The 26,162-nt window shown below is 38.4% G+C and overlaps 1 protein-coding gene across 1 annotated transcript in view; it reads right to left on the bottom strand.

Moving 5' to 3' along the window:
- The window catches only part of LOC134868515 (astrotactin-2-like), a 233,974-nt gene that overhangs the window by 133,541 nt on the left and 74,271 nt on the right, over nucleotides 1-26,162 (bottom strand). Inside the window, exons 4-6 of the mRNA XM_063889717.1 lie at nucleotides 20,958-21,110; nucleotides 3,271-3,378; nucleotides 556-702 (exon numbers count right to left, since the gene is read on the bottom strand). Of these exons, the coding sequence (XP_063745787.1) occupies nucleotides 556-702; nucleotides 3,271-3,378; nucleotides 20,958-21,110 (408 nt within the window). The remainder of the gene's footprint in view (nucleotides 1-555; nucleotides 703-3,270; nucleotides 3,379-20,957; nucleotides 21,111-26,162) is intronic.

Raw genomic sequence — 26,162 nt, 5'->3', positions numbered from 1 at the left:
CTCAAACGGTGATTTCTGATTTAGATTGTTTTTTTCACTGTCCTTTTTTCTGTAGAGGAAGTAAAGAAACCGTAACTTGGGATTGATTTTTTGTTTAAAGTGCAATATTTGACTCAGCAGCTTTAAGACATGAAGAAACTGTTATTTTCTGCTTCACTCTAATGCGTTATTTTCACCGGAAAGTGGACGGGCCGTCATTTTGACTGGAAGTGATGTTAGCGCCCTCAAACTGTATTTTTTTAAAGAAAACTTGCATGCGATACAAATCTGTATCCTTTTCTAGCATTTAACACAACATTCAACATTGGCTTAGGCTCTACTATCACAAAAGTAATTCCACAGTCTTCCTCCCAAGTTTCATTCTGATTCATGTTAAGACATTTCACTCTCTTCCGCTTTCTATATTTTTTTACATCTTATAAATGTTATTCAAACAAGTGTGCCCTAGAAAACAAGTAAAGAAAAAAATAGTGCAGTAAAAGGAAAACGTGAACACCAATTGACTTCAACATAAATTTCCGTCCGTTGAGCCGAGGTTCAACGTTTTGCACTTACCATCTGCAACAAAATGCTCAGGCACATGGAGAGTAACCTTGACAGTCAGAGGGCAGGAATCCTGCGTAGCATAGACAATGGCAATGACACATGTGCTGATGGTTATCAACGTCAGGGTGACCTTATTTAGAGGACTGTGCGGGAGGCCTGGAGATAGAAAAAGAGAAAAAAGGTAAACAGTTTTTACAGAAGCCCTGTTGTTTTTGATCAGGGTCTCAAACAGATGAATATGTCTGAACATCCTTTATAGAAAATGCTTTTGCACACAGAAGATGAAACAAACCTAAAACTAAACGCTCTACTGCAGCACTACTCTTTGTTGAAAACAGCCACTGAATAACCCTCAATCATTGTGAAGGTAGTTAATTGTACACCTGATACATTAATCTAATGCTGGTTTAGGTTTGGCTCGAGTAAATAAAGGATAGCTTTACCCGAGCTTCTGCATAACAGCCCAGAATCATTTGCAGGCGTGATATATGATCTTATTGCCACTGACAGGGTTATAGATTGGTTGTTTTGGTTGCCCTTTGGCTCTGTCAGGACTCCCATTTCCAAGCCAGATACAGGGAATTAAATTAGCCGCTTAACCTCTGTCTACGGATATTTATCATGGGAGAGGACTCGACATGTTGAAAGGAGGCTGAGGATGTGGTAATGCTGTTTTGGAACACTGTTTTGACTCGATATTAGCAGGGTAAACATATCACACCATTTCTCAGAAGCTGCCACCTTCAGACAATGAGTGAACAGCATCTGCCCCGTGTTGATCTTCCACTATGCAGGAATATTCTAAAAGTCAGTAGTATTAGTAGGCCTATACTTGCTTCTCTGTACGCTGAGAACTCAGATATTGCAAGTAGAGGTTAAGTGACCAAATCGCATATTTTCAGAATAGAATTTTGATCAGTGGAAGAAATCCAGATGTTTTATATTTGCCAACCACATAGATTTTATCAAAAGACACAAATTATCAAACTGATTGAACTACAAAAAATAAATAAAACACTTGCAAAAGGAAAGTTCTGCAACTTAAATGTAAAGTTTGGAAGAAGATAAATGCAGCTCAAGGTCAAAACAAGGGAGATAATCCCAGGACAACGTATCCTCCCGTGCTGCATCACATCTTCTACAGTCACGATGTTTTGAAAGGACAGGAAGAACAGCTGTCCAAAACAAAAGTGGCAGCGCTGCTAATCCCTTTGGGGTGTGGGTGGTGTCACTGGGCTTGTGAAGGGGTCCCTCAATTACTATAAAAGCCTACTGAGTAGACAAGAGTATGTACGCTCACGATGGCAAACACTTTAAAGCAATGCCCTCATATACTCACATAGAAACTAAAACACACATACACAAATACATGAGCGAATGTAAAGTAAAATGCATCTACAATACACAGGGCCACCCTGAAGATAAAAGCTTACGTTTAACGTACACTTTATTCCTTCCATTTAGTTCCCCCTTTCCATCTTACAGAGACAGCAGAGCCTTTTTACACAGGCAATAACTTTAACATGGTCACGGTCCTAGGTTTTATTTGTTTCCCATTCATGAGCCTACAGTATGTGCTTTTCACATAAAAATACAATAGAGTGCATTCAGAAAGTGCTAGTGTTCTGGACAATGACCTTTTTTTGGGCTGAGAACAATTAAGCTTTATATGTGATTAATTGCAGATCAAAAATTCAGATAGTGAATGCATAATTCATTGGTTCTATGTTAGCAATTAATTCTGAACTAAATTAATTGAAATTAGGAACATTTCAACCTTGGAAATCTAGTTATAATTTAGTTTACTGGGTTGGCCTGAAGCATTTTTCCAGCAGGGAACTACAAAGTCTATTCCAGTGTTGAATGTTAATTATTGTCAAAAAAACAAGGTTTTAATATTGTGGCTATATAGTTAAGCAAACACGGTTGCATAGAAACACTCTTTATTTTCTTGTATTTATTCCCTCTACCTCGGCACAGCCCTTACCATAAGAACTATACAACACATTTTCATTTTACTGTGTGAAGAAGTTATCACTTCAAGAGATGATTGTCATGCTTTCAAATTCTTCCTCTGCAGTAGCATTTAACAAGCCTTCCAGAGAGCATAATAATACAGGGCGACAAACTGTCTCTCTCCTAAAAAGGACCAGGCAGTTGCAATCTTTAATATCATTGATCAGATCAATATATGAGGCATGACTTTTTCCCCTCCTCTGATACAGTGTTATATAATAATGAACTGCAGGTGGGGGAATAACTTAAACATTTGGATTTCATTATTTTCAATCATTATTTCAAACAGACTAATTGTATATATAAGAAATAAAAAAGTAATGTGACTCAGCTTTAGTCATCATTGAGCCTTCATTAGCATCAGCTCATATACAGTCTCTGCTGTGACTGTCATTGAGCTGTGCCATGAAACCACACTTTAAATCCCACAGGGGATGTGCATGACTCCTTCCTACTTCCAGCTAAGCTGACGACACCAGAAGTGTCTGGCCTCATTTCACTCAACTATAGCCTCATATTTAACCAGAGTAAGGGTGGAATTCATTTCTTTTCAAAATGTTTTATGGTGTTTTATTACTTTACTTTGCTTTGTTGCCGTCTCAGCAGTATGGAGTGGGTAAGATGGTTCCCCAATGTGGGAGATAATGTGTTCAAAATGTACCACATTTATTACAATACAGATAGAGGTACATCTGTACTCCTGCTCACCTTTGCTGCGCCTTCGTCCTCTGTGCTGTTCTGTGTAAAACTTCATTTGGCTGTCGTCTTCAGGCTCCGAGCCTGATTCCCCTTGAGGACCGAACACACCTCCAGGGGCTGGCAGTGAGATATCAGGAGGAGAAGAAGGGGGAAAATGGAGAAAAGTCAATCAATACAATATTTCTTAAATGTCTGAATGTTAAATTGTTTACTATTATGGGAAAATAAAACATAAAAACTGCATTAGAAATAAAAAAAACAGGTCAGTTAGTATGAGCGAACAAGACTGTATAGTAATAGTTACAACAGAGTTTAGTCATGAGTCATGTTTGATGTACTCAATTTATTTCAGATGCTAACCATACTGTATAGAGCACATCATTCACTTAATGCATTTTCTCACCTGCATGAATGTAGTTTTTTTTTGTAGCATTTTCTATTTAACATGCATTAATTAAACAACAGTATACATTTCAGATGGCAATTATATTGACACATTGGTATAATTCAGTATGGGCAAGCATCATTTTCAAGGACTAAAAATATTTCTCTGAATCAGAAGGAAGGGAACTAATGAGAACATTTTGCATACAGGTGAGAACATGCATTAAGCGAATTAGGTGCTCTATATGGTTAGCATTTGAAATAAATTGACATTTGAGTAAGCTGAATATATATATATAACCCGGAGTTGGGGTTAATGTAAGGCTGTAGTTGAAGGAAGGGAAAGGAGTATCCTAATTGTAGGGGACTCATTTGTAATGTCCATGTGTGGTTCTGAACAGAAACACACCAAAACACACCATGTATTTTTCCTCCCTTATGTGGCTGCCATTTCCCTACTCCTGTGGTTATATTCAACATGTCTGAGGTGGTAAGAAAACCACTGCTCTTCACACTATTCTGTTCCCTCATGGCTGATCTGTTGGCCAGTTTTGGTAATTTGTCCATTGTTACCTCAATTTGTTTATCAAAATGGGTCACATCCCCAGAGTGTGTGCGTGTCTGTTTTTTAAGTCAGAGAGCAAGAGTGAGGCAGTGAGAGTTAAGAGGCTTTGTTTGTACGCCGCTGCCGCTTCCACATCAAAACACACATCCATGCTAAATGCAAAGGGGCTGCCTCAAAGTGATAATTGCTTGGGATTTGTAAAGTGTAAAGCCACTGATGGATAAATAGGTAATATAAAATAACCTAAAGTGTGTGCGGACGGCTTTGAATGATATCCTAAGCTTGATATTAGGGGTGCATCAGAGAGTTTCTGTAAAATATGTTTATGTAGCCAGAGTCACACCCTAAATGACTATGCTAATAACATCCATCCATTTCCTTATGGTTGTACATATGTTTTGCTTGTATAATCCCCAGGATCAAAGTGATTACACTCCCTAATCTCGCAGAGTGGAAAGGGGATAATGGGCAGAGAGAAAATCAATGTTTTTGCTCTTGACTATAAAGGAGCATTGGAGGAGAAATGCTACTTCTGTTGACAGCAAATTAAAAGCAAGCATGGGAAAATAAAATGGGTGTGGCGTCAAACAATTATCCCTATCATATGACAAGATAGTTGATAAGGGCTCATACATATTTACACTTCTGTAAGAGGAAGAGAGTCCATCCCCAAAGAGATTAGTATAGGTCATGTTCAGACCTCTAAGTGCTGCCAGTTGTGGCTTTCGTGGTACATGATTTTAAAAATGGAGAGGTCTAATATTACAGTATTACACATACATATTATTTTTAGACTTGCAAATTAATTTATTGTAGCAAATTCAGACCATTTCCTGTTTTCATCCATTACTGTATTACCTAAAGGATAAAATTAAAACATACGAGTATACATTCTACGTTTATAATCCTATATTCTAGATGGCTGAAGTGGTGAGGAAAAAAAGGTCAGAAAAGGTTCATTAAGCTGAATACAAAACGTTTTTAGCAATTTTCTAATCATATAGTTCACAAATAGGAAGGCATTGGGCTTACATAAGGGACACTCAGTTTTCTCAAATTCACGTTTTAAAAAGTCAAATCTCTCTCATTAAAAGCAGTTTATTGCCAACAATAGAGCAACATATTCTCTCTTCATTGTTCACTGAACAATTTGCACGGTCATAATTCCTGTGCAACTGTGGCGCAATGCAGGTAAAATATCCTTCTTTCCTCACTTTATAAACATTAAGCTTTAGCCCATGAAAATTTGTCTGCACCATAAAGATTTTAGACATGATTAAAAGTTCTATTAACCCGGAGTAAAATGTGGGTATGGAAAGCTGTAGTCATTCTTTTGGTCTGGTGCACTTAAGCAGGTCGAGAGGCGAGTTGGATTTTGAGTGCGAGAGTCTGGCAGTATTTGGAGAGCGGAGTCAAGGCAATGTGGTGTAAAATTGGTTCTGAATGTATGCATCCTGTTATAACATGCACAGAGAGGTGTAAGATGAGACCGACTGAGTAACACAGAGAGAAACAGGAAGACAAACCAATACCTTTTTCAAAAGAAGCACCATTGTGGACACAAGAATCAGCATAAGATATATTGAAAATCTCATGGACAACGGGTTTCATTTATTGAAACAAAGTAACGCATTATTATGTCCATGATACATTCTAACTCTGTTTTATGTATTGCAACTATGATGATCTTTTTTGGAATCGATGCATTTTCTGCAGATCATCTCCTATCTCACCAATAAAGACATACTTCCCAAAGTTTCTTTCTGTAAATGTACGGTGTTTTTTTTCCTCACAGGTTCACACATCAGAAAGTGATGTTTGTGTTTTCAGTCCTTGAGATAGGGATTGCAGAGGTGCTTCTTGCCTGAACTTTAAATCTCAGGTGAATTGCCTTTGAAATAATCACTCCCAAGAACCATCAATGTGATTCATGCAGTCTTCACTTCTGACTCGAACCTTGAAGAACTTTAAGAGGGAGAATAAGAGCTTTTTGATTTGAGAAAAAAAAGCAAAGGCCTCGCTGTGCAAAAGTAATAACATTGCCTATTTGTTTTACAATCAAGACCTGCTCTTGCAAACTAAATAGCATTAATAATTAGGGCTGGGCATGTTAACGATTTATTATCGCGTTAACGCATCAATTAATTAACGCCTACAATTATTTCATCACGCACTAATAGTTTTTTTAATTAAAATTATTATTTCGAAAGTATGTTGTCAAGTTCTGTTGGCTCTGAATACACAGACAAACCATAGGTCACAGTAGGGGTGGGATGTTGAACAGTATTGGCTTGGTGTCGTCATGCGTCTCAACCAATGGGAGCATTTAGGGCGGGCCTACGACTGCTGCGGGCACAGAAACATGAGAAAGGCACCAAACTCTTACACGGACATTTGAAATCTCTTTCAGACGGCGGAATTGATAGAACCAGAGTTATTTGTAACCACTGCAAAGTTTTGTTATCACTTGACTCGGAGTGTAACTTGTTTTTCTATAACAAACTAGATACAACGATAATGCCCTGGCAGTGGCAAATAACTTTGGTTTTAAATTTGATTTGATTAAATGATTCATTCATGTTTAAGTTAATACTCACTGGATTTTTTTTCAACTGCTACTGTATAGAGTACTGCTGTTAAAAAAGCAATTTATTTGTTTAAAGTGTTTGCAAACCAATTGTTATTGAACTTGTACTTTTAAAATAAACCTGCAACATGCCACTTTTAAATTCATTATTGAACACAACGCGATTAATCATGATTAAAAAATGTAATCGTTGCCCAGCACTATAAATCATATGTTGCCATATGCCTTAAGTCTTATTCATAATATAATGTGAGTAATTGTGATGAATGTAATGTGGCAACAGAGGTGGGGAATACAGAACTTGTGGTATTATATTATTAAAAGCTTGAACAATTGTGCGCAAGAGTGTTTTCAAATAAAAGAAAAAACAGAAGGGTTAGACAAAAAGGCCTAAATGAGCCACTGAGATAAATTATAAATACTGGAAAGAGAGACACAAAGTATGATGAATGAAAAAGTAGAGAGCTAGAGTTATTTTTTGCAAGTTTGAGATTTATAATTTTAAGTTTGGTCTTGGTCACAACTCAGTAGAAAATATGAACCCCAAGAGGAAAATGGGCCCCGTTTAATCATCCATGGCTGATCTTAATTGTGGCAGACCTACCCGCGCTGTAACCGGGAGCATTTAAGGCCATGGGAGTTATCAATGAAATGTATCCTTAATCAGAAGCCAGGGAATAAAGGATATATTGAAATAGGATTGCGGGTGTGAGGCTTTGAGTAAGCAAATGTTGGAAGGATATTTTCCATTTGGCAAAAAAACACAAACAACTTATGTTTTGGCTATTTAAAAAAAAGCCCCTTGATGAAATGAAAAATAGAAAATATGGCTTCAAGACGTCCTCCATCCTGTAGATATTAAGCACATAAAAGGCGGCAGCCAAAATATTCATACACCGAAACACACACATTTCATGCACACAGACCACTTCAGCGTCAGCCAGATTTGCACACAGAAATTCAGAGCACATATTAGCCTTCTATTATGTTTGCACTTTTAAACCTCCAACAAGGACATCTTATTTGCATCTTTAAAAAAAAAAGGATGAAATACAATGACATATTATTGCAAGTAAGATACAAAAAAAAAAGAAATACTTGACCTGGGCAACAACATATAAATGGATTATCAGAGAGATATTGCCGCAGTGTATAAGCAGCCCAGTGACACCTACACAGTCGCAACTGTGTACCCTCTTTATAAAATGATCAGATATTGCTGTCGGTCTTCGTCTGTGAAGCTTTTGTTCTTTTGTGTTTGAACGCTTAGTGTTGCTCCCTTGAACATCTTCTGTGATGTGTTCACCTTCTGTCTGCTGTCATGCAGATTTGAACAAAAGGCTGGCCGGTAACAGTATCAAAACCTTCTTTAAATAGCTCTCTGCAACATACTTAAAAGTGCAACATTTTAGAGACACTAAGAATGAATACTGAAGAATAAAAAACAAATATAATACAATCTAAGTAAAATATATATAGGCAAATATAAACAAATGTATACCTCTGCCATTTGCATGAGCCTCCTTCCTATTCAAGTGAAATAGGGAGAAAGTAACATTTCTCGCGTACAAAAGGTGCCTTGACAGACACTGTGTGTATGTGTGGGTGTGTGTGTGTGTGTGTGTGTGTGTGTGTGTGTGTGTGTGTGTGTGTGTGTGTGTGTGTGTGTGTGTGTGTGTGTGTGTGTGCGTGTGTGCGTGTGCGTGTGCGTGTGTGTGTGTGTGTGTGTGTGTGTGTGTGTGATCGATTTGACAGGTGAATTGTTCTTCCAGGCTATGGCACAGGTTTGAAAAATAACACACACAAGACTACATCTGAAACAAGGTCCAAAAGTCTTTCAGAAATCTCGCCCTGGGTATTTTTCTATTTCACTGCTTTTCTTTCCTTTGTACTCCGTTTTCCTGTGTCTTGATGCTAGTTTTCTCCAAATTGAGTGCCATAAAAAAACATCCACTCCCAGAACTCTAATGCTAAACTCCAGTATGTCTACAGGTACTACACAATGTAATTACTGGGCCATACCAATTTCACTTTCACAGTCCCTCTCACAGTTCCGATGTCAATAGATAATTTCATAGACCTCTAAGTCATTTTCATAGGCACATCTGTCTATCTGCTTTGCAACCATCTGCTTTGTTACAACAGTGAATACAAACAAAACACCAATTTCCATGCCGGAAAAGCAGTCTTCTTTATACAAAGTTAAATATAAAATGGCAAAATTGTTACAAGTACTCAAATGACCTCCAATCAACACTTTGAAAAGGTGCAATACTTTGTCGCTTTATTCGCTACATTCCTCTCACGCTCACCGTATTTTCTCCTTTCTTTTGATAAGGCAAATGCACCAGCTGTCATCAATAGCATTCTCTTCGTAAAAAAAGCATGTTTTTCTGTGCAAACGCATAACTCTTTGATTCATCTCGCCCCAACATCCACGACCCCCTTCGACCCCCTATCAGTTCAGAAAATGCAAGGCAAATGGTGACTCTGATCTTATCTTTCTCTTTCTGTGAAGCCTTTTAGTCAAAGAACAGTATTCTTATTGGAGAAAAATCTAGAAGATCTCCTTTAGCCGCACACTCTGTCATCTCTCTTTTTCATATCTAAGAAATCACTCTTATTAATGCAGGGATGGCCAATCTTCATATATAAGGAGAAGGACTCGAATGAACTAATATGCATGCATGGCAGTCCCAGCTATAACAAAATAGAGAATAAAGAGAATACAACACAAAGAGGGAGTGTTATTCTCTGTTCGGGACACTGTTCAATATATATTTTCACAGCAAATAGTTGCTTGCTGGTATAATAATGGCTAAAATGTATAGAACTTGAATTACTTATAATATTGATTAAAACAATTAACTCATTTAGCATCTGGGAAATGATTAATTGTGAGAGACTGTGGAAGTGTTATTGTACTAGTTGAGCAATGCGGAAACGGCCCCGCGAGGAATAATGACAGGGAAAGTTAGAGGGAGCTCATAAATAAAAATGAGACAAAAGAGAGAGATGGAAAAATAAATGGCAAAAAGAAAAAGTGTTGGAGGATGTGAGAATGAGCTGTCACATTTATAAACCAAAGCAAGAATGATTTGGTGTTAAAGGGGTTTCAGGGGAAAGGTATGAAAAACAGCGTGACGTGTGACTGTTATACAAGGAGTAAAACACTCATGCATAAGTTAGAGATTGCAGAAAGTACACGGGGGAGAGAAGCAGAGGAAATGGTTATACAATCATTCCAGTAATGACAGGTATAGCAGGGAGTTGAGGTGATGAGTTCAATCTGAATAGTAAAAGCTCATCATCTTCTGTATAGGTTATTCTATGAGGCCAGATGACACTTATCATAATAGTTTGATATGCTGTATTTCACACCAGCTGAAACAAATGAGCTCACACCAGCAGGTAGTGATGCGCCATCTACTTAAATGTATAAGATATACTAAAAGTAGAGTATTCATACAAATCTATTTCTTATTCTGAAGGACTGAAGGTTCACTGCCAATTTCTATTAGAAAAAAAAAAAACATTGGAGAAATATATGGGGATGGATATGTGCTAGATAAGAGATTCCAAACCCGTTTTTTTAAATTAAAACTCCCATGTATTTTCTTTCGGATTGGCTAAAGTAGATGTTTTCACTCGAACACGAGCTGTTGCCTTCAAGTTCTAGGCTGGCTGAGCACAACATATAATTAGTTGTGGTAAAGCACTAAAAGATGAAAAACAAGCAGGCCTTGGAACCATTTGAAAAAAACGAAACACAAATATATACTGGTCAAGCTTGATTCTCGCACAAATGAGAAATTTGGCTTCAGCTGCCAGGGCCTATACACTGCCAATCACTGTACATAGAAATGGCATATCATTATCTTATTCAGGTTAAATTTATATACAGACAAACAAGAAGCCAAACAAACAAAGAAACACACAAACAAACAGTAACTACATACACAGTGGGTGAATTATGTACTGGATGCCTGTCTCAGTACATCAACAGGAGTGCCAGAATGTATGGCAGTGCTACGATGGCTGAAATTAATAGTGTTGGGATTGTGCAATAAATTATATATAGAGGTTAGCTACAGAACAGTGTCCATTCAGTTGAACTGCCAGGAAATACAGTCCTCCTTCAGCTGGGCAGACATTGCCAGTTGCTAAAACCTGCATGGGCAGCCTTATTACTCATTATGTATAAAGGATATACAGCACATTGCATTTTATAGTGCCTTCATAAATTTGGCTCATTGGACATACAACCTGTCAACTGTGGCAATCCTACAGTATCTCCCTATTTTCAAACCTTTAGAAATGAAAAGGTTACGTGTAGCTTTTCCTAGAATTACACCCATATAAGAACACATGCGTGTGGATCAATATAAGTGTGTAAGGGTAAGTCAGTTGTGAGAGGAAGCTTCTAATGCAGGTCAGTTTGTGTCGGCTTGTGTCTATGAAAAGACAGCTTTGGAGGAAGATAGTTATTATAAGAGAGAACCGTGACTTATTTTTAATCTGACTGTGTGCGTTGACAGGTGGTCTGTGCAGATGCTCACATATTCTTGTGTTCATAAATACTATATGTGCATGTAGGTTAGGGTTAGGACTGGCTCTCATTTGCTGCTCGCATTTGTGTGCATGCAATGGCTACCATAACTTCAAATGGCCTCATTGGCTTTTGTAACTCTAAGCTAGACAAACTATCTTGACTTATGGCAGCTAAACTCACAGCTAAATGTCAGCTTATGGGTGTACGCTATAGAATGTATGCATACTCACGCTGTATGCATGGGACAATGTGTTTGTGAGTAATTTAAGCCGACAGCGCCTCTAGTCTCCACATAGGTCAGGAACTGTAATCACATTAAGGCACAGCTGCATTCAGCATCCACTTATGACACCAGCAAGCAAAGCATTTCCAACTCAGATTCAATAGAAACTGGCATCTGCATTCATACAAAAGTGAGAGTATGTAAATGTGCCATTTGTAATGCACAAGACAGCATCTGAGAGGCTCCAAGAGCAACTTCGAGAAGTAATTTTCTTTGGGTTGTATTTGCAGGGAAATATATTGAAAATGTATGCGAGTAGACATGAAACAGTTAGCAACATAACTGCATCCACTGAAATACTGGCAAAAAAAAAAATGGATATAAATATAATTCAGAACAGGTGTTGTGTAAATTCTCAGGAATAAAACCCTGTATCTTAATGTCTTCTGTCAGTCTATTCACATTTATCTTCTTTTGAAGCAGAAACTGCATATTGGCACTGAACGACCACAGGCCTGTCACGGTGGTCTAGCTAGCCTAGTCTCTCACCCATTACCCCCCCCACAAAGTAATCCCAATCAATACTGTTTTACTCTTCTGTTGCAGTATTTATTTTCAAAAGCCCTGTACACACACACTATCCTATTATACATAAACAACACGGGAATGTTGAAAAGTTATTACAGAGGGCATCACAATAATAAGCCCTGCAGACACATTTTACAACCTAAATTTATGAGTTGCAACCTGTTATGCGGGAGAGAAAGGAATTGAGAAGGTGGGAGGCTTAACAAGGAGCCACTTGGCTCTTGTACTCAAGTGGACTCAGTGTTTACACACTCACCTCTATATTCTTTTATTGGTACTCTACTGCATCGAGTGCAGGCCTGCCAATTTGGAGCTAATAAGACAATGGTAAATCTCAGGAATTTTAGATCAGCTTTTTCTGAAAAGGTGTGACATGCTTTTAAGGGTGACTTCAGAAGCAGTGGCAAATGGACCCCCACTGTATGTTGTTACCTCACCTGTTATCTAACAGACTGTGCAGTGGTAACACCACAGAGGGATGGCAGCTGTTACCCACAAAGGTGTTACCAAAATGGAGTATGAAAAACAATGGCCTCCAACAATCCCTTTTTGTGTCTTTTTATTTCTTTGTGACACTTAAATATGTTTCTTTTATAAATTGACATTGATGCGATAAACTCTCTCTTCATTTTTTTGAGTCAAACAGTTTGTCAGTCAGTTTGGTAGCTTGAGCACCCGTCAGAGCAGTGAAGAAAACTCTCGCACAGTGTGGTGCTCTCAGCAGGTAAACTGACTGCAGCACAACAATGTTGAAGGAGAGGAAACCGGAAGGTCATACTTATAACTCTTTGAGGTGAGGTTTGATTTTGCAGTTTGTCAGTACATGCATCACAGTTCCACAGTTACTTTGCGCCTATTTTCGACGGAGGAAAAGATAGTGGATCTCGCTTTAAGACAGTGTGTTACTGTCTGCCTCACAGCGACTTAAAAGGTCAGGGTATCTCGAAAAAACAGATGATTCATGACTGTGTCCTGATAAAATAAAATCTTAAAAGCAATCCTAAAATGAAAAGGCAAACTCTGCAGGTAGACTGAAATCAGGGGCTTTTATTGTCGATATATATATAAAAAATAACCCCTTTGATGAATTATGAATGCATTTTGAGTGATTTACAGATGAAGGTAGTTCTGAACACAATAGTGAATCCTAATATACGAAAAAGAAGAACGTAACTGTGTTAATGTCTGTGAGTCGTATATGCTAAAAATATCACACAATTGTTTTTAGGGTGATCAAGTTAGGTTCTATTTGAGGTAGATGATATGTTTCTTGTCATATCTACATTTAAAACCTTTGTTATTGTTAATTTCTGAGCTGCACTCCATCCCAATTCAAAAGGAGCTTGTCTAAAAGCATGAGCCACAAGTAAATAAACACTACATTTAAATTGTGTGTTTGTATATGTTTTTTATTATGTTCCCCTGGCTTTTATCTCAAATAAAAGTAGCATTATCAAGCTGCGCACAACATTTGTAAATTGATGCAAACAACTTGCCCAAATCGTGGAATTGGCATCAGCCAACATATCATTATTGTGATAGAAGGTAGGGGTCTTTTTGTTACTCCTTTCTAAGTGTTTGAAGTGTCATTTATATTCTTGTTGAGACCCTAAATTATACAGAAACATTATTTACTATATCATTTGTAACAATGGATGTCACTTCCCTTTATAGGTCTCAACAATACAATTCCAAAACATATAATAAAGAAGACGCTCACACACCCGCAAATAACCATCCTCCTTAAAATGTGTGCTGCTGCTGCAGGCAACATGAAAACATGTCCCCAGACTCTTTGAATCAAAGCTTTAAAGAGTGTGGTTAAGACTAATAGTATCAACAGATTATACTTCAAGGAAAGCTGCAGAGAGCCATTCTGAATTTACTACCGGCAAATTTAACTGCTTGAACCTAAGTTGTTTTTTGCTTGGTTTTAAGAAAGGACTTGAACGTGACCTGAATCTGAAATATGAGGGCATTTATACACACAGATTCAGAAAAAGTTAGGATCACTATGGTTGTGTTGCCAGTAATGAAATGATGTATGTTTGCGCAGTAAGCAACCCTGGTACCCAATTACATTGTGCTGACAAAGGTAATAGCTGTATAATTTAGGTTCAAAGGAAACACTTGTTTGAATGCATACAGCAATTTCAATACCACACCCCAAAGCCACATGATGGTTTTCCTAGAGGATGGTGGGCATTCACAGTGCAGTACATAGACCCTAGGCTGGTGTTCACATCTTTATCTGTGGTTAAGTTAAAGCTACAAAAGCTTTTGTTAAGGTTACGGAAATAGTGTGAACTAGATGCTTTGAAATGTATGTCAAACAGTTGTATAAACACAGTTAATTTGTTGGAGTGAGTGTGGGTAGAAAAGTTACTTCACCACCACCATAGAGTAGCTTGTGTGTAGAGGGGGACATAAATTAAGAAATATAACCTGCTTCAGCTCCAGCTCAGCAGGCCCACACATGGCCTCTGAGCAATGAGCACCAGCTGCTGCTGAAGCTCTCAGTCAGACAGGAGAGGCATGGCTGGATGTGACTGGGACAAACCCCCATCGCATTGATGTTTGCTCGGCTTTGCTTCCATGTGTCAACACTAGCATTCTTCACCTCTGCCATGCTTCTCTGAATAAACTAATAAATACTGTTCCTCATTATTAACTGAGGAAAATGACTGCACTCTCCACTGAACTTTGACCGTATTCACTACGAAGACTTCTAAGAAGCGTAAAAAAAACCTGCCTCTTCATGTAGGCATCAAGTCCCTCTTCTTCTGAAACCGGGGCATGTTCACACACAAGACAGTGCTCGGCTCCGAGTGTGTACAGTACACCCCTCTAAGCAGCTACTCATATTCCTCAGTGCCAATGGTGAAAAAATCATGTGAAAAACTCATTGCAAGGTTTTCAACCAACGATTCCCCGACATCTAGAATGAGAAAAAGTCAGGCAAGCATCATGCATTTTTGAGAGAGGTGAGATGGTTTAAAGAGCAGGGACAATGAATGGGATAAGAAAACAAATTATAACTCGGTGCAATTGATTTCAATTAGTTTTAAGAGCATTAGGATTGCAAATATAAGTTATGCATATTGGGTATATTATGAGTTCAATACCAACTTATTTAAAGAATGAATTTTATCATGTATGTAATGAGTTGACTGGTCACTGGAGTAAGTTCTCCAATTAACTGTGCAGTTTGTGACACATTATTGACAGCCTCAGAGCTAATACATGATACTGTGACTTTATATTTGCTTCAAATTAGACCTTCATCTGTATTTGGTTTAAAACAACTGGTTTGACTCAGACGAAGTACAGAATCAGTGTTTTCATTTGAAATAAAACAAAAAAGCTATGGAAGCAGGGGAGGAAAAAATTCAGTTGTGATAAATGTAACTAGGCTTTTGCATAATGAAATATTTGTTCTATTAAATGGTTCCTGATAGATAATAATAAATAATACAAAAGGGGATTTATTAGTGAAAACATGTTTAGTCAGTCGGACAAATTTGTACATTTGATGTATCTTGTTTCTGTCCCTGTAGATCTTTCACACACAGAACACATACACCAACATATTGTCACACACTGTTTTCTGACTTGGCAGTAGATCAGCTATGGCCTGTGGTAGAGACGCCTTGGGGTGCAGACCCACAGCTGTAATCACTGTGTTTTGTCTGCAGTGAAGATTGAGGACTTCTAAAAGTGGAGCTGAGCGGAGAATATACACACACACACACACACAGACACACACACACACACACACACACACACACTTTCATGTGCTACTTCAAAGCATCAATTAAACAGGAGAAAGGCTAGATAACAACCATAAGGTTATCCTCACTGTAATGAGCCACATTATTAGTTTTGACACATCAAAAAACTTTCACAGCTTCTAGCCAGCATATTAAAATACAGTACCACTCTAGCAGGGGACGGCATGCACATGCAAATAACGTGGTAGTTTTTTTTAAGTTTATCATTCTGACACCACCAGGATGGGTTGTGTTTTTTGGTTTCTTTTGAAGAAGTGGTTACACTAGAACAATGACAATTACATTATGCAAACATAGCTTTACAAACACTGGCCTCACCTTTGCATAGGGCTATACTAACAATTTCCAAAAAATATTATAAAACGCATCTATGTTTCAGGGCACTACAGTTTGTATGCTAAAAATGGTCATTCAAAATACAAAACTAATACATTAGTGTCTTAATATGAAGCATATCATTACGGAACACAGGTTTGCACAAAACGTGGTGATCTCTTTATGCTTCACAAGAAAAACAAAACAATACTGGTAATACACAAATATTACATCTAATATTTTTGAACTGTCAAATTTCTTGCAAACTCTTGGCTCGACTGTGCCTTGACAGGATGACACAACCAAATGGCATTTTAACACCCATAACACTCTACCTTGTACAGTACATTGAGAGGGAACAACTCTGTCCACTTCAGGCAACACATGGCGGACACTCAGCACCAGGCATGATGTGCGGGGGAGATCAACTCAACAGCAAAGCACTCACTATTTTTAATGCTAAGTATAGGTCTGGAGAAACAAAATGTGGACATCCATCTACTGACAACCAACATTAACTGCCATTCCCATCAAATGTAATGCCATGTAGAAGTCAATGGAGGCAATAAGGCTCAAGTGCCGAGTCAAAGCAAAGCACTGAACAGGAAACCACACATCAATATTTTTATTTTCACCTAATTTCAAGAGGCATTACAGAAGCAACCACCAAAAGTTCACAGGCCAATCCAAGATCATTAAGCAGTCACCACAGACCAAGAAAAATACATATCCAGGGGGTTGTGTATAAAGTAAGGGCTTTGTGTGCATCCCACTGAATGGGAATACTACAAATAGAACAAGATGAAAGCAAACCTCTCTACAAACTTCACATGGTATTATCAAATTGCTGACTCATGCACAGGATGCAACAACTTTTCTCAGGCAAGAAAGGGATCATTGATAGGATACAGTGGAACAGGGAAAATAGAGTGGTTGCTCGAATCATTTCATTTTCCATATATCCAGACACACTGAGATTTTATATATTGTCTTTAGCCACTGGTATGCATCTTGAAAAGGGAGAAAGTAGCCTTTCTTGAATGTCCCATGCTGAAAATCAAATCTCAAGAAGATGGTAATAATGAGCCTGAAAGCAATTGCAAACAATCCTTAAGAAACAAAGTTAAAAGTAGAAGACAATGCAGCAGTGCAGTAGAATGTTCTGTTTCTAGATAACACATTTTACCTAGCTTTGTAAAAACACAAACACATAACATATTTGCATGGATGATGGAAATCTGGTTGGAAAATGTTTGAATGCAATTTGATTCGTATTGTCCTTAGCTTGGAATTTGCTTTTTTGATTATCATAGCTATCCTATCTGTCTTGAAAATGTAAAAGGGCTAACTACCAGCTTGTCAGGTGTCATGGGATGAAATATGTGATTGAAGGTTCACCTTCAGGTCAACACTGCTTGCCAAGTCAGCAGTATTTCTGTTGTTTGCACTGTCCCTGCTGTCTACCCGTTAAATGCTAGCCGCTGGCTCCGCATCGCCATGTTTAGAGCCGTTTAGAGGCATCTTTCAATCATAGATAATTGATCATTTCAATGTACACAATGCTGTAGTATCTAATAAATAGTGTATGTTGACATAAATGTTGAATAACTATCGTTTTCAACATGCTATATGAAAAATGCTCCAAAAAAAATGTCCTGATCAGGCTACCAAGATGGGAATACAGTGACTGAAACTAGATAATAATGTGCACGAGTCAACATTTTTTCTGAGAGAGCAGGTATAATATGTACAGTAGCTTACAAGAAACTAGGGCAATGCTGACAGGGAAGTATGGAATGTCACCACAAAGCAAAATTTCAATATGCAGGCTAGTGGACACAAGGAGAAGAAATGAACAGCTGCAGGGCTTAGCTGAGCAAACACAAAAGCTACTGTAGTTTTCCAGCTGATAAGATTTCCACGCATGTTCCCTTTAATGTAAAAATGAATCACTTTAAATAAGGTGTTTTGTTGAGCAAACTATGAGCAATTTTGCTTGACAACCAGACAATAGTGCGATGTCTTTCTCTTATTTGCTCTTGTTCCTACTCCCACACAGTTTGGGGTAAATCTCCAACCCAGACAACCCTCAAGCCCAATAATTGGCCATTAGGGGCCTGCTTTCTTCCCCATCTCTCATGCCTGAAGGAAAAATCTGTTAATAATGGCATTTTCTAAAAAAAGACTGTGTTGCTCAATTTAGGCAACCCACACATTTATCCTACAGAGCCTTCTGCTATTCTTCCCAGTCAGATGTCCTGGACCATAGCTTTCCGTTTGTGCACACTGCCAGCACACTGTCTGTGTTCCTAATAGTGAATTTCTGGGACACACAAGTGATCTCTTTCAACAGAGGGCTATCGGTCCATTTCCCAAATGTATCTTAGAGGTATAATTATCCTAGCCTATAGATTTAAAATAGGACCTCTCAGTCTCAAGATGTTTTTTTTTTTAAACTAAGGCCCATGGTTGTTCTGTCATAACTGAATTGTGTGAACCTTACCGTGCTTAACTTCCTTTAAGCAAGGTATAGCCGAAAATACATCACATGTTCTTTCAGGTAAGAGATCTCTTACAAATGTTTAAAATAATGTATTTTTGATTTATGCATTTTGAAAATGGATGAGACCTTCCTGTCTTCATAGCGACCCCCTGTGTTTCACGTCATGTCTGACACTGCTGACACTAATTCCAGTAGCTCGGCCTAAGGACCTCCTGTCACTTCTCATAAACCACACAGTCGTGTCTGCCTCTCTACCTGTCTGGGTCGATCTGTTAGATCTGAATGGCATGGATAACTATAATATAAAGTGTTGTTGGGTCAAAGCTATAATATGGCGCCTTAGCTCATATACCCAAAGCTCAGCGCACAGCGGCTAAGAGGACATATAGGCTGAGAGGAACAGCTATTGTACAGCAACGAGGTCGACTTAGTTGAAAAGTATATAAAATAAATGCATCTGCCCATCAACAGTAGGTTTTTGGCCCTTGCCTAGGGGCTTTCAAGGAATGCATTCATATTATTTCTCAAAAACTAACTTTCTCGGTCTGACCACGTGACATTCTCCTTTACCTAATAGAGTTTTCTCCTCAGTTTATTTGTTTCTCCATTATCATTTTGTTAGTATTGGCCTACACTTTTGCACCTGATGACGCATACTTCCCCCTTACTATAGACCTTTATAACAATTTTTCTATGGACCTCAGAGAAGAAATGTATCAGCAGTGTCCTTCTCTGAGTTTCTACAATGTATCATTTTAATATAATGTGCATCCTCTGTTCAGAAGGTCGATCCAAGAAAACTTATAATAGTTGCACATTTTAAAGCAAATAAGATAAACACAAACTAAACTGAAGTGTTCTTTATAACTAAAATAAAATAAACTATCTCAGCCACTGGCTATCTGTTTGGAAAGATTAATATTCCCCACATAAGTAAGTGTGGATAATATGCAAAGTTCCTCAGTGTTGTATTTTGCATCTAACGTAGATGACAGTGATCAAGAGGGTAGTAAATTATACTGGCAAGCGTAGGCTCACTCATTATGGTTAATCTCTCATTTCCAGTGTTAATGTCTTACCGATCATAATGAGTTGACCAATGATAGAGTGATTGTACGATTCAAATTATTAGTCGTTTCTGGTAATTAGCTGGATTTAATGCTCTGGCAGAGGCTGGTGTTGCCAATGTGGCATATCTTAAAAAATGCACGCATTTGATAATCTGCGCTCCACATGAATCTTTAATGAAACACTCATTAGAAAACGCATGCCAAGAGAGTAAGCTCAAGTAAAGTGAAATAAAATAAGTTAAGGTAAAGAAGGGACACACCAAATCTCAATCTTCTCTTGAAGATGTTTTATATTTAAGTAATGCATAACATTCCTTTTTTGAGCAAACCAAAACAAACCTTTACAGACCGTAAGATACATGTTAACTCACAATATAGGAATATGACTCAGCCTTAAGTACATTTTTACGCTTGTCCTCATGCCATACCCCTATCTGGTGTCTAAATCAGTTTCATGATGTAAATAAAAATACTTGAATCTAAAAATGCATATAAACACAGTTAAGAAATTGTAAACAAAATATTGATTCACACTTCCTTGAAGGAAATTAAGTGTGAAATGAACCGTGACATAATTTGCATACATTTCTTCACTCATTAGAAAACGCATATCAAGCAAAATGGCAGATCTAAAATGCCTAAAGATGTGTATCATCTGTCCTACTGAAATTAATACATTACAATAAAAGTCGAGGCAATTGCCACCTTGACAGTCTAATTAACATTCTACCACACTTTTCGTTGGATAACATTTGGCAGTTGTGAACAAAAATGTTTTCATTTGATATTTTTAAATAAATCAACTCACAAAAGGATTTTTTGGGCGACAAGCTGTGACAGCCTAATAGGCTGCCAAATACAAATAATGGTTTTAGACTGATATATGTTTGACAGTGGGTGGAAAGATAATGCACTTTCCATAAGGTAGAGAGAGAAAAAAGTCCCATAATATGCCCAAAACCATAAAAAGAGTAACAGAGAGGCAGCAGACAACCATTGTCCAGTTTGCATAGTACAATTGAGGAGACATGGGGGCAAATATTGTACATACACTTGTTTGCAGGGTCTTTAATATTCTGAGAACAATACTGTTGTTTCTGAATGACTTTTTGTCCTACCTCTGGTGTGGCTGGGGACCCTCCGGCGGCCCGTTGACGAGCTGTGCATGACATGCTGGTAGTGAGACATGTCCGTTGGAGTGTTTGGGACACGGAAACTGTCCTGGAACCTCTGCATCAAATCCTCTACTGACTCCGTGTTTGGGTCAATGGCTACGAAAGAGAGAAACAAATAATCAAAATGGCCGGGCTGTCATGAGGCTTTAAAGTGAATGTCATTTTACAATAGTGACAGAGACACAATATTAAGCCTAATAAAAAACACAATGATGCATAAAGACAAACAACTAAAAACTGTTACACTTTGGAGAATAAGAGATGACAGTATTCTATGCATCAGGCACACTAGGCTGTCCCGTTCATAAACTATACAAAAGTGATTTTTCTTCCGTTCTATTTGTTTTCCCTGGCCTTTAATTGATTTCCTCAATTCAATATTGTCTCATCTCTACAGGGATCCTACCAACACTTCCTCTGATGTCCCAGTCTTTAAAACTAAATACTTAAAAACAAGAGTTGTTTTCCTACAACTGAACATTGGAAAAGGAAGGGACACAACATTACTATGACCTGTCTGTATATGTTCTGGATACTAATTTGTGCCAACACTAATTATGAGTAGAGACTATCCTCCATCGTTGTGTCCGACCTACACAAATATGTACATATTTAAAAGCAACCATGATATTCAACTACATGAAGGCCAATAGAACAGCCCTCTCTTACATGGCTTGTTTATTCATAGTGACATAAATATACTGTATGTTGGCTGTAATTTTAACTGTGACCCAAAACAAACAGCCCTGAAAACAATACTGTGAAAACAGCTCTGTCCCCAAACTTAGTTTAAGTATAGCCATCTCCAAAAGATGGGGCCATTTATCACACCAACCACCACTATGCCCACGTATCATCAACATCTTTTGATCTGTCAGTCTGGCTCTAAGGTGTACTCTTCCCATGAATAATGGTGATGTGTTGCTCCCAGAGGATGCTCAGTGTGCATGCCAATGAGCGTGCAAGAGCAGAACACTGAGGTGAGGAGGACAAGACTGAAAGTGAAGATGCAGGATTATTAACATTGTTTGTGATGGTATAAATGGAAAGCTTAAATCAAGAAATATAACTATAGGCTTTGCAGTGTGCTTCTGAACAAATCCATGTACTAATTAATATTGCTTCATATGCTTTTGGGGTGAGCTCACTCTACAAAAGTAAATGTTTCTTTGATCATGGGAATCACTGTTGGCAGGTCTCCAAAAATGGGCCCCAGTGAGCAGGTGCAAGAGATGATGCAAAGTGACCATGACCTCCTTTGAGGGACAGATTTTGGTTTTTGCCCTCCAGTCAAAGATATTTTTGCATATGAAACATTTCAAAGTCATCACAATACCTTAAAGTTGTTTGGTCCTTGAACAAAACTCCTAAACAAGGACACATCCTATTGTCCCTAAAATATTTTGTTAATAGTTTTATATAGTTTCAGAATATAACTTTTGTAAGTTGGTTGCAGTCTGCCAGAGATGTTCTATGTAAACATCTGTTCACACACAACTGCAAATGGAGTTGGAAGGTCGAACAATGTTTTGACTTTTTTAAAGGCATTAAATAGTTAATAGATTAATATAGCACTTTTTGAGTCTTCGCTAACCCTCAAAGCCCTTTTATTCATACACGTAAGCATTCACCCACTCAAACACATTCATACATAGGCAGAGGATGACAAACAAGGTTACACGGTCCAGCAGTGGCTCAGTCAGTCCAGCAGTGGCTCAGTCAGCAGGGACTGGACTGGGAATTGTAGGGTCGCCGGTTCAAGTCCCCGAACAGACTTGAAATATGGAAAGTGGACTGCTACTTGGAGAGGTCTCAGTTCACCTCCTAGGCCCTGCTGTGGTGCCCTTGAGCAAGGCATTGGACACCTCCAATCCCCCCTCCCCATTGCTCCCTGGTCGCTGCACAATAGCTGCCCACTGCTCCTAGTACTAGGATGGGTTAAATGCAGAGGACCAATTTCACTGTGTGTGCTCTGCTGTGTGCATGTATGTGACTAATAAAGATGGTTTCATTCATTCTACACAAACCATTTATAAACGTGGCCCAAGGACACGCCAACACGTTGACGCCATGGACTGGTGATTGAACCACCCACCTTCTAATTGAAGGACAACCGCTTTACCTCTCGACCACAGACTTTTCCAGTGCTATTTGGCCGGATATGTACTATCTTGGAAAAATTCCATTATAACATTTTGAATCGCTGTTATCGCTACAATAATTGATCCGAGATGCATCGGAGGCAATCACAAGGCTAAAGGGGAGTCAAGCACAGTCAAGCTGTTCAACCAATGCCTTATCGACAAAGCGAACATTGACTCTATGAGAAGCAATACAACTGCAATGTATAATCTATGCCATTTATTTTTGGACATGAATGATAGAAGAATGCATTAATAGGGAGGGAGAATGCTTCGAACAGAGCCATCACACTGATAGCCAGTTGTGTTTCTCCATAATAAAACAAAAAAAACTTAGAACAGAAATATTTTCACTGAACAAAAAATAATTCAGGTTGCATTCAGACGCTTGATGCTGAAGCAGTTACTGCAGCTGATGCTTCTGGCTATGTTGTTGTTGCAATCTGAAGTGTGTGTACACCAACCCTTGGCTGTGAGTGGGATCTGCTTGTGCCGAACTACTGCTTTTGAACACATGATACAGATACTAAAACATAGAGTTCCCTACAATTTCTGGCATCAACTTGCAAAGGAATTCCCCTCTTCACTACTTTCTTAAAATCAACTAACGAGTCACTTCTCCAATGTATGTAGGAATGTGCACTGTGGAGCAAACACAGTGCGTCACTTCTTATTTGGATTAAAAACATAACCCAAACATATATAAGAGTATCTCCTAGCAAATAAAGCACACTTTGTGAAAAAAATACATCGTATAATAGGTTAGTTCCCAGGTACACTGGCAAACAATCCAAAGTATGATTAGATCACAGAATAGACCCTATATATTTTGGCAATTACAATGTTTTGTTCGACTGAGTGTGGATACATGCGTCATCTATGTGCATCTATTGACTTTGTAGTATGCATTTAAGAAAACATCAATAAAGACAATCTCCTCTCTATGCGCATCAAAACAGTCCTTGGAGACATAAATCACATTTCAAGGCTATACTGTATAGAGGAGAACTTTTTCTCCGTTATGCATCCCACATTGTAACTTTAACAGTGAAGGAAGTTATGGCCCCGGCCGTGGCGAAACTGGCTGGGGCACCTGCACCGTATGCCGGCCACCCGGGTTCGATTCCCGACCCGTGGTCCTTTCTGGATCCCACCCCGACTGCCTCTCCCACTTTCCTGTCACTCTCCACTGTCCTATCCGATTAAAGGCAAAAAGCCCCCCAAAAATAACTTAAAGAAAAAAAAAAAACAGTGAAGGAAGTTATGAGCTTACACACACTCAGCCTGTAAAGCTGACCAATTTGTTTGGAGTTTTAAACAACAACGTGCCTCCAATTGAGCTGCAGTGTCTTTATAAAAGGGCTACATTTGTTATAGTGAATACAACTTAGGTTCACATAACGGTTGAAGAAGCTCCGTTCCCTGTACGCTTTACAGTAGTGATAATACAGGTACTTGGGCGAAACAAACAAAAACGCCGGAGTGGGTTGCACTTAAGCTTTGTCCGGCCATGACTGAGGAGATTGTGTGACAGAATGTTTGAGGTTAACTGCTTGCATACATATTTCATGGCCTCCTGGAGCTCTCTTTATCTCTCTTAAGACACCACACTTTCTTTGTTCCTTTTCGAGGAAAGGAGAGCTGATAAGTCAAGCAGAGGTGCCTTGAGCCACAGTCTCGTTGGGACAGATTTGAATAATTTGTTTATAATGGCTCTCATGACCTTTTATGGTTGAGTTCATGCTTCTTTCCATACAAACACATACACCTTAAAACTTCCAAACCTAAAACAGCAAGGAAAGTGCTCCATAGAGTGCAAAAACTGCCCCCGACCCCCTCTTTTGGCAAGCATTTAAATGTGAAACAAATAATTTTGCTAATTTCCAACAAGATAGCACTCCATCTTTTCACTAACACACCTCTCCTCTTTACCAACACTCTTTAGTTAGACTAAAGCATTGCAAGACGTGCAAGCCTGCCCAACCATCAATACAAGACACACATGTTCATTTTCTGCTGTACTTGTTTTTCCTTTGGGATTTTTTATTTTTATTTTCCTAATTGCTTACATCTTTCAGAAGCAGCTACCCAGACACTTTATTCTGATATTTGTTTTTCCCCAGACCCAAAGTCCACACTGGCTTCTCATGTTGAGTTCAATGACAGCTAAAGCTCTGGTGCCTCTATTTTCTCCTTTTCATCTGCCTTATCTGCAGTTACTCCCTTATCATGTGTTAACAGTGTCTCATAAGCAGTAGATGTAAACATAAAGCTGCCTCAGTCAACTTATTCCTGGTTGTCTCACGGTGCCAAGTACATTTTCTTTTTTTTTTGGACTGCAAACTTATTCTTGTTTATGCAGGTTTTTGTGACTGTGTGTAGGTTTATGCATGTGTTTGTTGTTGTGTATGTAAATGTTTACACACGTCTTAACTCTAGTCCAGCTTTTATTTTCCTAAATCCTGTCTTTAGAGTGCATTGCTTTCACAGCTGTGTGTGAAACGCTGCTGTGGAATCCAATCCCTATTTTTGTTCTATTTATAGACAATACCCAAGTAATAGAATGCCTGTCAAACTGAATGAAAAGAAGTAGAAAAACAAAATCAAGTAGCTTGATAATAACATCCACAGGGAAACTATTACATCAAATATGATGATGTACATTTTAATGGACATATAACACATAACAATGAGGATGTTGTTCTACTGTCCACTCCAAACATAATCCAACACACCTGCTTTCCCTTCTTTCTCCAATTTACAAACCTTCATACCCTGGCCACCACTGGGACATTCACTCCAGACATGTAGTCAGTTTTGTAGTTATGGTCCACAAATGTAACGAGAGCATCACTAGATAGGCAACATGCAATAAACAATATAATTACGTGCAGGCGTGGTAAACAATGAGACAACGTCTAATTTTGTAAGGTTAATCGCTATTTTCTTTCACAGGCTTATTTGAAAAGACCATTCCTAATTGACATTGTCCACTCTGCCCATACCT

Source organism: Eleginops maclovinus, chromosome 8 (genome assembly GCF_036324505.1).
Source record: "Eleginops maclovinus isolate JMC-PN-2008 ecotype Puerto Natales chromosome 8, JC_Emac_rtc_rv5, whole genome shotgun sequence".
Classification (NCBI taxonomy): domain Eukaryota; kingdom Metazoa; phylum Chordata; class Actinopteri; order Perciformes; family Eleginopidae; genus Eleginops; species Eleginops maclovinus.
The sequence above is the reverse complement of the archived record's forward strand: the minus strand, read 5'-3'. Positions and strand labels throughout refer to the sequence as shown.